Source organism: Megalobrama amblycephala, linkage group LG16, assembly GCF_018812025.1.
Source record: "Megalobrama amblycephala isolate DHTTF-2021 linkage group LG16, ASM1881202v1, whole genome shotgun sequence".
Lineage (NCBI taxonomy): Eukaryota > Metazoa > Chordata > Actinopteri > Cypriniformes > Xenocyprididae > Megalobrama > Megalobrama amblycephala.
In genome coordinates, this window is record NC_063059.1 from 22,445,890 (window position 1) to 22,460,377 (window position 14,488).

The 14,488-nt window shown below is 38.2% G+C and overlaps 1 protein-coding gene across 3 annotated transcripts; it reads left to right on the forward strand.

Moving 5' to 3' along the window:
* The first annotated feature begins 927 nt into the window (after positions 1 to 927).
* Positions 928 to 13,429, forward strand: LOC125249045. Of its 3 annotated transcripts, none has more exons than XM_048161234.1 (6): positions 928 to 2,414; positions 3,189 to 6,375; positions 6,897 to 7,130; positions 11,842 to 11,998; positions 12,338 to 12,467; positions 12,571 to 13,429. In XM_048161234.1, exons 1-6 carry the CDS (start codon positions 2,375 to 2,377, stop codon positions 12,714 to 12,716), a joined length of 3,894 nt encoding a protein of 1,297 aa, XP_048017191.1. In that variant the 5' UTR covers positions 928 to 2,374; the 3' UTR covers positions 12,717 to 13,429. The 3 variants fall into 3 exon arrangements, with proteins under 3 accessions (XP_048017191.1, XP_048017192.1, XP_048017193.1); XM_048161235.1 differs by having other exon boundaries at positions 12,341 to 12,467; XM_048161236.1 differs by lacking the exons at positions 11,842 to 11,998; positions 12,338 to 12,467; positions 12,571 to 13,429 and having other exon boundaries at positions 3,189 to 6,371; positions 6,897 to 7,092.
* Positions 13,430 to 14,488: the final 1,059 nt, after the last annotated feature.

The following is a 14,488-nucleotide window of genomic DNA, read 5'->3' on the forward strand; positions in this document are numbered from 1 at the left end:
TGACATTTGTCTTTAGACTTATAACCCTTTCAACAAGTGAACAGTGGAGCAGACTGGGGTAAATTTCTACCTGTCTGTAGTTCTTGGCAAACATATGTACATTATTGACCGAGAGTGATTAGATTATGCTTTAATGTTTCTGCCAGAGGAAATGTGTAAACTCATCTGAAAATGAACTGAAAAAGCTACAAGCTCTTTGATATAACTCTCTACAACAGTGTTTTTCAATTTGGGATCACTAAAGATTTATGAGGGGTCGCCAAGCTCACTCCAGTCTAGTTTGAGGGTTACAATAGTGATGAAATTAGCTGGTGTGACGATAAACCACAATGCAATTCCTGACGGTTAGTGTTAGAGTTACAGATTTGAAAAACAGACAGTAAATACGGTCCAACATTAAAGGGATAGTTCACCCAAAAATGAAAATTTGATGTTTATCTGCTTACCCCCAGGGCATCCAAGATGTAGGTGACTTTGTTTCTTCAGTAGAACACAAAAGATGATTTTTAACTCCAACCGTTGCCGTCTGTCATTCAAATAATGCCAGTGGATGGGGCATCTATAAGATAACTTCATCTATAAGAGTAAATAAAACTTGCTTAGACAAATCCAAATTAAACCCTGCGGCTCGTGACGACACATTGATGTCCTAAGACACGAAACGATCGGTTTGTGCGAGAAAACAAACAGTATTTATATCATTTTTTACCTCTAAAACACCACTATGTCCAACTGCATTCATCACTCGATTCGTGAGGTCTGATCGCGCTCTGACAACGACAGTGATGTCTCGCGCATATACTTCAATGAGTGCTAGACATCACTGCCGCTGTCAGAGCGTGATCAGACCTCACTAAGCGAATGCTGAGCACAGTTGGACATAGTGGTGTATTAGAGGTAAAAAATTATATAAATACTGTTCGGTTTCTCGCACAAACCGATCGTTTCGTGTCTTAGGACATCAATGTGTCATCACGAGCCGCAGGGTTTAATTTGGACTTGTCTATGCAAGTTTTATTTACTCTTATAGTAGAAGTTCCCATCCACTGGCATTATTTGAATTACAGACGCCAGCGGTTGGAGTTAAAAATCATCATTTGTGTTCTACTGAAGAAAAAAAGTCACCTACATCTTGGATGCCCTGGGGGTAAGCAGATAAACATCAAATTTTCATTTTTGGGTGAACTATCCCTTTAAGCAAAGTTAGCAACAGTCTCATGCAGGCGCCATAGGCTTTGTTTTGTGTAAAAACTCTGAAGGAAACTGCCTTGAGAAAAGTTTCGCTGGCAATTTCTTACCTCTGTGTAATGTCTAATAAAGCTTTGTTTACAGTTTTGTTTACAGTGGTTACTGGGGAAACCGCTCTATTTCTGCTGTTCAATAAGGCAGAACCTGATTTCACCAAGTGCAACATGTTCCTGGAACAACGTCTTTGTTGATCCTGGAACAACACAATCAGATTTGAAGGACAAGTTTAGTTAATGTTTAGGTTTACAACTGGGATTAGGTGCTTTTACATCAGTGTTATTCACCTATCATTTCCCTCTGATTTTAGGGATAACTTATGGGTAGGTTTAAATTTGAATTTTCAGACAAGAATGTTGTTCCAAGATCAACAAAATATGTCTAACTCTGCAAAATCAGGACGTGCTTCCATAAGTGCCATCTATTGCCAGAGAGCCCATTTACATTCTCATTCAGCCTGTCTGCGTTATTTTTATCTATATATTTTGTGAAAATCAGACCAAATTTTTATGCACTGTTATAAGTTTTATGCGCTGTTGATGGAAAATAAGCTAATGTGCATTCTAAAATTCTAAACAATTTGGATAATAAGGTATCTAGAATTATTCATAGAGCTCAGAAAATACCTATAATCATCTATCTTTTTGATTTTCTTAAACATGTTTAAAGGCTGAAATGTGAGGTTTATCATTTTATAAAACATTTTTGTCAATATTTTATTTGAACATGTTAGATAACATTGTTGAAAAAAGGTTGGGGACTACTACTCTACACTGTATTTGAGTTTTATCTGTATCTGTTTAATAATGGATGACTCAGATACTTATCATAGCAGCTTGTGCAAGCCGAGGCGCGCGTGAAAAATTATACACAGTTAAACATGATGAGGATGATGAGGGATTCTAGTGACAAAGAAATCCGTTTCATTTTCTCAGCTTGCTTGTGTTCACGTGTCAGTAATCTAATCTAGTTATAAATGATGAGAGGAAGGTAAAGCTCACAGTAGGATTCTTCAGAGAGTGTGTTGTGAGCTCTGTTGGGACAGTATCCTGTGTAGTGCATCTCAATATAGTTTCATTATGATGTTATATATGTGTAGCTTAAAAGAAACCAAGAGAGAAGATTAAGTATGGGGATTAGTTTCATATTTTTCATTTTTGGACTCACAGGTATGTACACCAAGTTTTTCCTCAATGACTGCTGGAGCACATAATGTAAATCAGCACAAGTTATTAAAGATATTATAGTTTATAAACTGTAATTGCAGTTTACAAACTATAAAATTAACTAATTTTCATATAATTATGTTGTTTAATATAATATTTAATATAAAAATAATATATTTATTGTTTTATTATATTTATATATATTCTTACAAAATATGTAGTAAATATATATATATATATATATATATATATATATATATATATATATATATATATCATAAATTATGTAATTTATAATTTTATATATAGTAATTTTAGTTGCTATTTTTATATAATAAAAATATATATAATTAAAATGTTGAGACTTACACATTACACCCACCAATCAAGTATCAAACATTTTTTATTTTCCTTAATATATTTAATTGCGATATAAGAGCAATATTGATTAGATAAATGTAATGTTTAATGTTGAAATTCTGTGCTTCTAAATTCTATCCAGCGGTAACAACTATTGCTTAATTTCACAAAACATAAAACACATTTCTGTCTAATAAACTGCACTGAATTATTCATGAGATAGGGCAAGCGCTACACGTTTGTGCTATGTTACGGAGCAATCCTTATGCATGCAATAATTTTAACTGTATCTATACTTTTTTTTTTTGTGTGTGTGTATTCAGTCGTAAAATTTTAATGCCTCTCAAATACTATAGGTATTTATGTGCATTTTATGAGCCATCTCACAAGCAAAATTGCAACTCTGCTTTTTTTCAGTAAGTGCTAAGGAGGAGGACCTGCAAGGCTTTCAGTCCCTGCAAACCGAGAGCGCAACCTTCATAATAACTATGCCATCAGAAGAGCAAAACAGCTCCAGTGACAACGGTGGAAAAGTTTCCACGGAAAGCCCTCCTCGCCTGACTGTGGCTGTAATCAGTTCTCCAGGGACAGATTTGTTCCATACACCACATGAGAGGCAGCACTCAAGTACAGTAAATGCAACCACAACCAGTGATAAAGATGCAATTACCTCAAATGGGGAGAGCTTTGTCTTAGCTTATGGCACAGGTTCACATTCCACGAGTAAGGATAGCACTGCAGCGAAGCCTTTTCAGTCTGAAGGAGACTACTCATTGATCTCCAATGATGAGGGAAGGCTTCATCCCTCAGCTAAGGCTGAATTTGAGTCAATGATGAATGACACCATGATGCCTGCTGCTCATCTGTCCGGAGGCAGGGAAAAGATCTCAGCTTTTTTACACGCTTCACTGGAAAGCAAGAATCAAAGAGTCTTGGAGTCTATTACTCCTTCGCCCGCAAATGACATTCCCATGGTATCAGCCTCTGATCCAGCAGTAATTGATAACCATGGGGAGTCAAACGACAGTGTGGAAAGACTGGGCGAAAACAAGAATGAAAATTGGACTCTGGAGTCGTTTAGAGCTGAGAACCCTCTGAATCGTACTGAAGAGGCTTCTTTGACTAAGAATCAATCGACCATTATGCATTTTACAGTTTTGCAGGGTTTAGGGCTTTTAACCACTGAGCTCAGTCAAAACCCAAAAAATGGATCTGGGCATGAGCCAAAAGAACAGAAGAATCTGCTTTCACCAAGTTCACTGATCCTTGATACTCCATTACAAGTGAAATCACCCAGCCAAGTAATACTTAATAAAATGACAGAAAGCAGCAAAAATCCCAGCACCAATGGACCAAAACCCTTCGGGGTGTCACTAAAGAATCCAGACTCAATGTTTTTATTCTCTGCTTCAAAGCTGACCCCTACAATGATTCCAGACGCAACCAGGCTGAATTATTTTTCAAACATGGTAACCGCTGCTGGCGAAATGCACGTGACAAAACAATTTGTGGCCTCGCGGTTGATATCCGACTCCATGCATAGAATTGTCTCAGCGAGGGACGGACTAGAAAGCAAATCCATTTTTTACACCAAATCAAGTAAAGAGCGTCAAATTAAACCAACGCTCCAAACCTCAGCAAACAGTTTCGTTCATCGCTTGAGTAAAAGTGACCTTTCTTTGGTCGCTCAAAACTCTTCTCTTCTCAAAACGTCAGATCTTTGTACCAAAGAAGCCAGAACATCTAATATATCAGTGACAGAGAAACATAACAAAATGGATCATTTTCCAGTTCGGCTGAGTGAATTGATAGACTTTAGTACTGCCTCATTTACCAATGCTGAGGAAGCAACTATAGCAAATAAGCAAATGTTCATGAAACAGACTCAAAGTTCACTTGCCGCTTTCCGAACCCTTTTACCTCAAGAAGACACTTCAAAAAACCATGATCAGTTTGATGAATTATCTACAGCGTTGCCTCTTCCACCTCTGACAAAGCTTGAGAATGTGTTTCATGTCTTCAAAGTAAATGATCATCAGCCTCAAAAGCCTCTAAATCATTTCCCCTCAGAGAGATTAAAGCCTTTTGTATCAGCTCAAACTCATGAATCGATTCCACTTTCGTTTACATCTGCAACTGTGAAGAGATTCACAAATATGGAAAACTTGACTAAATTCGACTCTACTAACCAAAACCAACAGTATGGCGTGTCACAAAAAGTCTCATACATCATATCCAAGAGGCCAAACGTGAACTCAAGCAGATTAACAGGACACGAAACAGCAAACACAACCACAATCAACGAAAGCATGTCACATTTTAGGGTCCCACTTACTAACAGCAACATACCCACAACAAAGACCTTCATTACAACAACTATGTTTTTAAAACCCTGGGTGTCTTTTGCCAACATCTCCCTTTTCGCTCGTGCAATTCTGCAAAAAAAGTCCTTTCTGCTACCAACACCTTTCGGTAAGTCACAAAATACTGTGACAACAGACTCCAAAGTTTTCTCAAAAAGTAATAGCGAGTACGCCTTTTTAAATCACTCATTGACAACTAAAAAGATTGGTTTGCCGTTAGAGGACAAACAACAAGATCTTAAAAACCCAAGAGGGACTGTGATGCTGTTTTTTGGCAGCTACACAGTTAGCAGTATCCCATCAGTCCAACGGCTCATTGAAGCTCACCCTGGAGAGGTATTTCTCACAGAAGCACCGCAAACACAATCTGTACTTCAGATTGAGTCATACTTAAAGAAGAGAGATGACATGGTTAAACCAACAACTCTGAAACACCATGGTCAGAACAGCAGTTCAGTTGTAGGCATGAATCAAACCTTGTTGATGCCAATTCCGCGCAAGATTGTTTTACACCCAATTCACACATCTGTTTCCCCCGTTGTTCACTTGAATACAGAGTTTAAACGACATTTAACCCCCTCAGCTTCACCTTCAGTGTCTATTTGGCCAGCAATAACGCAAAAAAGTGGACAAGACAACCACAAAAATTCACTTTCATCATATCATATGTTTGTAAATTTATCAGATGTTAAGGAGCATCCTCAGAATATGACATCCAGCCAAATTTCTGGCATCAGTAGGCACACAACAGCTGTAGCACAGCCAGAAGGGGCCCTAAACACGTCACTCCTTGAATCATCCAATGGAACAACTTTTCCTTTGTTTCTTTTTCAAATGCAGAATGTGTTGCATAAAGAGCATTTGACCTTAACTGAAGACCACACTGATTTTTTCTCAACAGTAAATCAGCATTCACAAACGACGCAATCGGACTTTCCAGCTGATGAAATGTCTAGTTTAGGCGCAACAGATGAAATACAAAAACACCTTGGGCGGACTGCGCTGTCTGCTGTTACTGGGGAAAAGTTCTCTCCTCTTGTCCATGCGGATTTAAGTTTCTCAAGTACAGAGAAACAATTGCTCCCCAATGGTTCATTACCGTCCAGGGGAGGAAGTGAAGATATTTCACATGCCATCACTCCATTTGCTGAAAGTGACTATGGGAGATCTACTGAGTTTGTGTCAGACCTGCCAGTAATAAACAGGAAGAGGAGGGTTACATCATCCGATTCTCTCAGTGGGTAATGACTCAGAACTCTTAAATCACTTTTAATGTGGAAAACAGAAACAATTTTATTAGCATTTGTGCTGTGCTAGATCTATAAGCTGATAGATAGATAGATAGATAGATAGATAGATAGATAGATAGATAGATAGATAGATAGATAGATAGATAGATAGATAGATAGATAGATAGATAGATAGATAGATAGAGTGTCAATATTTGTTTAATGGGATTAATGAGACACAAAATGGCAAACACAACCACAATGAATCCCCCCCACACACATCTGGTGGACTATTCAAATCTGGAAAAAAAAGCAAACAAACATGTTTTTACTTGTTTTTTCATTTTATTTTAATTTTCCAAAGAAGTATGGCTGCTGTTGTTGTGGAAAAACTATACTTTACTGAATAAACTTTAGCTCCGCAAGTACAGATGCAATCTATAGAGATGCCAGCATGGTGATAAACTGTAGTCAACATGATTAATTTTCACTGCACTCAATTGAATTTTGACCATAAGATTGTCTTCTTCCAGTCTGGCGCAAATCTCAGATGATATCTGCGGCACTGGCAACTACACAGCAGAGATGAGTCTGAACTTGGAGAGAGATATCATGCCCGGAGATCTCATCCCTGCCCTAGGAAACCTGCGTGTCGTCATCAGCCTCAAAACAAATAACAGCCAGGTGAACCTAGAGATAAAATCCTGCTGCCTCTCTCCCACTGGAAGACTTGATGAATTTAACACCACCTGCTGCATTTTTTCCAGGTAATGTGCTCCTCTCAGGTTATTTTAGATTAACTCAAATCACATGGTGCCCTTGAACCAGGCCACATTTTACATTATGGTACCAAATCAGCTATGTGGTCCGAGCATGGCTGGATTATACGGATCCCATCTCCCTCGTTTTTATGTGAAGGTTTAATACATCAGCATTAGTTCCTGTTTATATGACTCAGCTACATTTTAACTGGTCACCTTATCACAGGGGAACAGCATTATAATGACTGGCTAAGAAACATTCCCTCAAACTGTTTAACTTGAGAAAGCTATAAATATACTGGGCGAAGTATGTGCCTATATCGAGCTGAAAGTTGTGTGGTTAGAGCAGTTCAGCAAACTGCTGATGTCTGTTTCCCTGCTGGTGTGTGAAGTATTAACTTTCTGTGAGTGTCTCAGCTCTGTTGCCAATAGCACACTTCCACTAATATCGAGAGACAGCACAGTGTGTACTTTCAGTAGATTCATGTACTAAATCTTTTTTCAAAACAATCATCTATGAGGTAAATTCTTTCGAAATTCAATATTTTGGAAGTACATTTGATTAGCAAAATTGTCTCTCAATCAGGGGAGACATGTTTCCTCAAATAAAATGGAAAAATAAATAATTTACAGGACATACAGTATATAAAACAGCCATATCACCCTGTAGCCCAAGACTGGTTTCCCACTAAAGCTAAGCAGGGTTGAGTCTGGTTAGTACCTGGATGGGAGACCTCCTGGGAAAACTAGGTAGCTGCTGGAAGCGGTGTTAGTGAGGCCAGCAGGGGGTGCTCACCCTGTGGTCTGTGTGGGTCCTAACACCCTAGTATAGTGACGGGGACACTATACTGTAACCGGGTGTGTCTCATACGTCCTGAAAAGTGAAACTGCGGGCTCTTTGATCGCCCCCTGGAGGCTGGATGCAGTACAGGTCATAAACCCCGCCCTCTCAATGCAGTCGAATGAGACTTCAGTGAAAACTTAAAAATAAATTCTGCTTCAAATAAAACTTTCTGAAAGATGATTTTGGTCATTTAAGGTAGTTGTTATCATGCTGATATATATTCAATTGTTCGTTTTTGTGATAATTTAGATTTTAGCTAGCAATTTGATGCTATAAAAACGGGGCGTGTCGTCATGATTCGAAGTTGATTGACAGCTTGTCTGAGGACTGTCGGAGCTTCGAGGGGAGATTGAAGATGTATTATCTAACTATTAATTTTCGATTTCTTTGTTATTTAACACCAACAAAATGAGTTGTTCAGCAGTAAACTGTACTAACCGACCTACAGGATCTGACGGATCACTGAACCTTTTTCTGTAACAATAAATATGGGCGTCATAAGCTAATTAATAAATGTTATTAGTAGTTAAGATAACACGCCTAACGTTAGCCATGACGGGGAAAAAAGCAGGTGATCGTTATCTGGCAGTTACTTATTATTTTTATGGGTATAAAATAATAATTAGCAGGACAAAACTAATGATAGCTTACAGCAATCGATCTCCTAACGTTAGTTGAACTTGATTTAAAATGGCAGGACCGTTTCTGACGATTTAGAGTTGTTTCTAGTGGCATATTATATTGATTTTATCTACTGAATTTGCTGTTTCAAAAATATTATTGCTCTAGAAACAGAATAGCCTATTATTTTATAGGTAGAATTTTAAATTGTGTATAATTTTTATAGTCTATTTAAAATACATGAATGATGACACAGTCGTCTGGGCGGAAGTTTGATACCGCGACTCCGCCTCCGGGCTCCACTGACGATTCCTTCTGCGCATGCCCAGGCTCCAAACTTTTTTTTTTTTTGACGTATTGCGTAACGTGTCAGCGCCCATTCATCGGCCCATTTTGGCTTCAGTTCAATACAATGGAAGGAAGCGGCGTTGCGTCGTCCATCTTTTTTTACAGTCTATGACTGTAACAAGCACCGTCCTTCGGATGAGACGTTAAACCAAGGTCCTGACTCCCTGTGGTCATTAAAAATCCCATGGCAGTTCTTGTAAAGAGTAGGGGTGTAACCCCGGTGTCCTGGCCAAATTCCCTCCATTGGCCCTTACCAATCATGGACTGTTTATAATCCCCAACCACTGAATTGGCTCTAACACTCTCTCTCCTCTCCACCTATAGCTGGTGTGTGGTGAATGCACTGGCGCCGTATCGATGGATGGGTATCGGGAATTTCCAAAGCGGCGTCTCTCATACTGTATAGTGCGCAATACTGAACTGAGTTCTTTTCTCCAACTTTTTGCACTTAAACAAATACACACAAAATTATGTCAAAATATCTTTGTAAATATAGTCAATTATGTCTAAATGAACATGAAACAATTGACAAAGAAAACGTACATGTAACAGTATATTGGATCCGTGCAGCTCTTAAAGTGACAGCAGCCTAATATTCCTGCTGCCGTCTCTATAATAACGTTAATCAAACAACAAAAGACAAAGAGAAAATTCACTCGCTGTTCTTGACTGAATAATTTTTGTAACTATATTCGTTATGTATATTTTATTATTTTATTAAGTGCAGTGTTATTTTACATTTGATTATAGTTTCTACCTGAAAACCTTAAAACACAGTTGTATTTATTTGTGCGATTGCTAATTTGTTTATTTGTTCTTTTTAATTACTGAGTGTTTACTTGTCTTTAATAATGCTTGAAATTTATATTAGATAGGCTAGTTGTTTTTAAACCATTGGCAAAAGTTCCTTGTGTAAGTGTTCTTTAGCCTGTTGAGTTTTGTACATGGTATTCAGCTACAATGAAATATTTTGCAATAAGACCTAGAATAAATGTGAATATCATCTAATTCTGCGTCCCAATTCACCTACTTATACTATGCCCTAAAAGTATGTACTGTTTTTGTGAAGAAAAAGTACATACTTTTGAGTGTGTAACAGAAGAATATGCAAGCTTTGGGAAATACTACTCCGTCATAATTGCGTCTTTAATGGACACTCTGTCGCTTAGTTACGTGCATCCTGTCACTGTTTAAACTGCCCTGTCAGTCATGTTGTCACAGTTAAAATCTTCCAAATTCAATTAAATTTAATTTCCTACCATTTCAGAAAGAAATGTATCATGTTGATCTGCCAGTCATGGGTCTTATATGTGTTAAACTCTCCTAGCTCATGTTTGCATAATGATGCATTTAAAAGTTAATGACCAAACACGTCGGTATAAAAGTTCACAATCCTGATGAAATATAATGTGGATAACATTTAATAAATATTTTTCGTCACGTTAGATACTGATTATTAATCACCTTTATCTTAACCGTTCTGCTTAACCGTCGTAGTTTTTTTTTTAACACTTTTTATTCGTGTTTGTAGTTCTAATCAAATCCTCGTCCACAGCACAATGGGTTGTGGGCAATATTAGCCGTTAAGAGTGTGCACGGTTCTGCACTTCGTATTCTAACCTGAAAAAATAGACCATCCGGGTATGTTTGGAATACTTATTTCAACATACTACAATTTGGGACATACTAATTCTATTTTCGAATACTATTTATATTTAAATAGCTAATAGCTTTTTAATAGCTAAATATTTTCTTCACTGTATTATTGTAGTTATTTTTAAGCAGTGTAAAAAATAACGGTGTAACAGAAGTAGCGACAGATCTTCCCTATAGAGTACCTCAGGGATGACGCGTTTTTGTAGGCCAACCCGGAAGTTAGCGGCGCACGGGTTCCCTTGGTTGAAAGCCTATTGGAAAATCGCAGAAAATAAGCTCTGTGTTTAACAAAGGGTTATGACACTTACACGTTTTGTCTATCAAGATAATCTTTACAAGTTAACACAACATTTATAGATTTTGAAGCCTAAATAAAGTCGTCAGATATAAAAGGCTAACAGTAGGCTATAAACGGACTACAGCACACCATGGTCGCAGATCAACGTCACCACCAAGCTTCCTCAAACTTTATTTAAAAAACAACTTTATTTATAAACATGCTTGCTGATTATGATCTGTGCTGTTATGAATACTTATCCACTTTCATGAGAAATGCTGTCCAAATGTCCCGTTTTTAATGATGACGTCTAAAGTAGTCCCCGCCAAAGGAAGTAGTCCCTTTTAGCAATTTGTTAGCAACCGCCGATTTTAAGACACAGTAAAAGTTTACAAAAATCACAAGTGGGTTATAACTGGTGTGTTTTATGTCATAGATCAAAACGTGAAAGTATTTAGAGGCTTTGTTAACCACAGACCTTATTTCAGGCGATTTAGCAAAAACCCATTCAAAAAACCCATAGACTTTACGGTGTTGGAACCGGAAGTCCTAATGCTAACTCGCTTCCGGGTTTTGCCTACAAAAATGCGTCATCCCTGAGGCACTCTATTGTGTCCTACATCTGGCAGGGGGCGGGTTCTATACAGGGTTTATGAGGACGAAATGATTAGAGAATGATTGGAGAAGTCCGGCATACATCACCAGAGAGAAGTCTGTCATTTCACTGCAAGATCCAGTTATGACATTTTGTATGAATGAATCTTTCACAATAACATCAATAAGATGAATATCAGAATATAGAACATATTATCAAAAATCTGCATTACAACACTTCATCCACAGGTTTTAATTGACATGCTTTTTAGTTCAAGACATTTCACCTCAGTTTGCATCACTTGTCTCAAGGTTATAATTTTAGTAATGTGCGTGCTATCAGAGCTAATGCGTCTGTTTGATTTGTACTCCCTCAGGCTGCCTATAGAGCCCCATGGCATTAGACTGCTTCCTAGCGTCCTGTCAAAGAGGGCTAGCTTCACCATCAGTCTCTTCCAGATGATCAATTACTCCACCGCTTACCTGCACTGTGACCTGAGCGTGTGCTTGAGGAACCATTCTGAGTGCGAGAGGGTGAGTCTCAACCCGGCCTCACAGATGAAAACTTGGGGATCATTTATCACTGTTGAAGAGGTCTCAATATTTCCTCCTGAAAGATTTTCTACTTTTCATTACTCTCCCTCTTTTGATGACAGCATCTGCAGTTTCTAAATAAATGATCTTCTGCGGCTTGTTACTCTGTCACTGTAAGACAGAAAGTGAAGCGGTCTGTAGTTCGTAGGCTAACAGAATAACTCGCCGAGTCTGTAAACAAGTTGAAAGTATGCAGAAGTTAAGGGAATTTATTTCTGCGCAGTATAATGGGTTGATTTCAGGATGATGACAGTATTGGTTATCCATTTCTCATCTCAGCAGTGTTTGCAGCATCGAAATGCACATCTCAGAGAGGAATCGAGGGCCATCTTCAGCAGCACAGGAAATCGCATTTCTTTCGGCCCTGTTTTGAAAGGAGCAGACAATTCATCAGCCTCTGAAACAGCAGGTAATGTATAAGCAAAGGTTTTCTGGTGGAGTGATAATACTAACTAATGGAAAGATATTTCAGCCAAACTGTCGGTCTGATTTGGTTTGTTAATGCCGTACAGATGACACTGAAGCCATGGTGGTGATTATCAGCTCAGTGGCCTGCTGTTTGCTGGCGTGTTTGGCTCTCTTGCTTGTCTGGATTGGGAACAGGCGTTGTCTGCAAAGGTCTGCCTACTGCTGGTCCAGGGGCCTTTGTGAATGCTAACAAAACGGCGCTCACTGCAATTCAGCCAACCGGACTAAAATCTGCATCGAGCACTCAATCATTATCTGACAGTTTTTGAATTGCTCATCATTATGTTTAGTTGCTGCACTGGGTATTAACATTGTTAAAAGTGACTCAAAGTGCTCTTGAATAATCATTTATACTGCATTATAGTGCCAAGCTTTGAGAATTTCAATAGAGATGTTAAAAATACAAGCCGATTAACCAGTTCAATGTGAATACTTATACTGAGTAAATATTGTCAGCACACAGCTATTTAAAGGGATAATTCACATAATTCACCCTCATGTCGTTTCAGAACCTACCTTCCTTCTGTATTAAAGTGCAGTCACATTTACCTTAGTTTGGCAAATTTTCTCAGACGAAATCCAGTCATTTCTGTAGGAATCAATGTGAATGGGGATTTAATTTGATGACAAAAGATTTCCCCACAAAAATTTTGCAAGGGGTTCAAGTTTCTCAAACAGATTGTCCAACTGATTGGTTTAAAAGAGACTTCAGTATGAGCTGTGCTCTATACATTGCTATATTATTGACAATAGACAATGGTCAATGTTGCTGAAATTTTGTGCTATATGTCAAGTCAAGTCACCTTTATTTATATAGCGCTTTTTACAATGCAGATAGTGTCAAAGCAGCTTTACATTGATAACTGGTATATATTTTTGGCTGCACAGCAGCTCTTCAAGAATAGTGTCAATGCAGGCAGATCAAAGCACTGTTGAATATCAAATGTCAAGTCAAATGTCAAGTGTCCCCAACTAAGCAAGCCAAAGGCGACAGCAGCAAGGAATCCAAACTCCAACAGGTGACATCAGGTGGCAAACAAGTGGCAAATAGGTGTTAAAATGGAGAAAAAAAACCTTGGGAGAAACCAGGCTTAGTCGGGGGGCCAGTTCTCCTCTGGCGAACAGTGCTTTGTTACGACTCAGGATGCTATCATAAGTCCGATAGGATCGCAACATTCAAAGTATTTATTTCAGTTCCATCCAGTTGAGGATCGTATTCATCATGCCGGTATGGACGGTTGTTGAGGAGCTGCGCCACTGGTGGTCGTGTTGATGATCTAGTTGACTTAATCTCTGCTGATACTTCAGGGCTGCGCTGTGGTCGTGTCAAGGCGCAGGTCCTCGGTCTCACCTGGATACGGCCCCCGATCCGGTTAACTACGGTAAACCTCGGGATAAACAGAAAAACTAATATTAGCGTAGATGCCATTCTTCTGATGATGTAACAAGTACATCTGGTGTTATAGGAAGTGTTCCCGGCATATGTGACCGCATCTTAACACAAAAGATGTTTTGAAGAATGTTTATGGAAGTCTGTCAAGTCCTAAACAATAGTGGACCCCACTGACTTTCATTGTATGGACATTTCTCAAAATGTGTAACAGACATTTCTCAAAATGTGACCCGTGCTGGCAAAATGAGTCACGAGCACATTTTCAAAAATGAGTTATTGTTATTCTTACGTTCACTATTAAAAAACCTTCAAAATGATGTTTTTTTATGAAAACATAAAATGACTGAGCTACACCTGTTTTAAGTCAATAGAGTCAGCAAAGACAATTTTTCGATGTATAGTTTTCTGAAGGTTCCAAAACAAAATCTCCTAGCAATCATACCTTAAAATCCCTGGTGATACCACCAAATTTGGAACAAACCAAGTCAAAACCCATATCTATAAGAAATATATATATATGTTCAACTTATTTTTTTCCATGATTCCACAATTGTATGATTAACATTAAT

Bases quoted from the DNA above. Each gene is read 5' to 3' on its own strand.
- LOC125249045 (XM_048161234.1), top strand. From the start codon at position 2,375: ATGGGGATTAGTTTCATATTTTTCATTTTTGGACTCACAG. The intron at 2,415-3,188 runs GTATGTACACCA...GCTTTTTTTCAG, and splicing joins TTTCATTTTTGGACTCACAG to TAAGTGCTAAGGAGGAGGAC. The intron at 7,131-11,841 runs GTAATGTGCTCC...GTACTCCCTCAG, and splicing joins ACCTGCTGCATTTTTTCCAG to GCTGCCTATAGAGCCCCATG.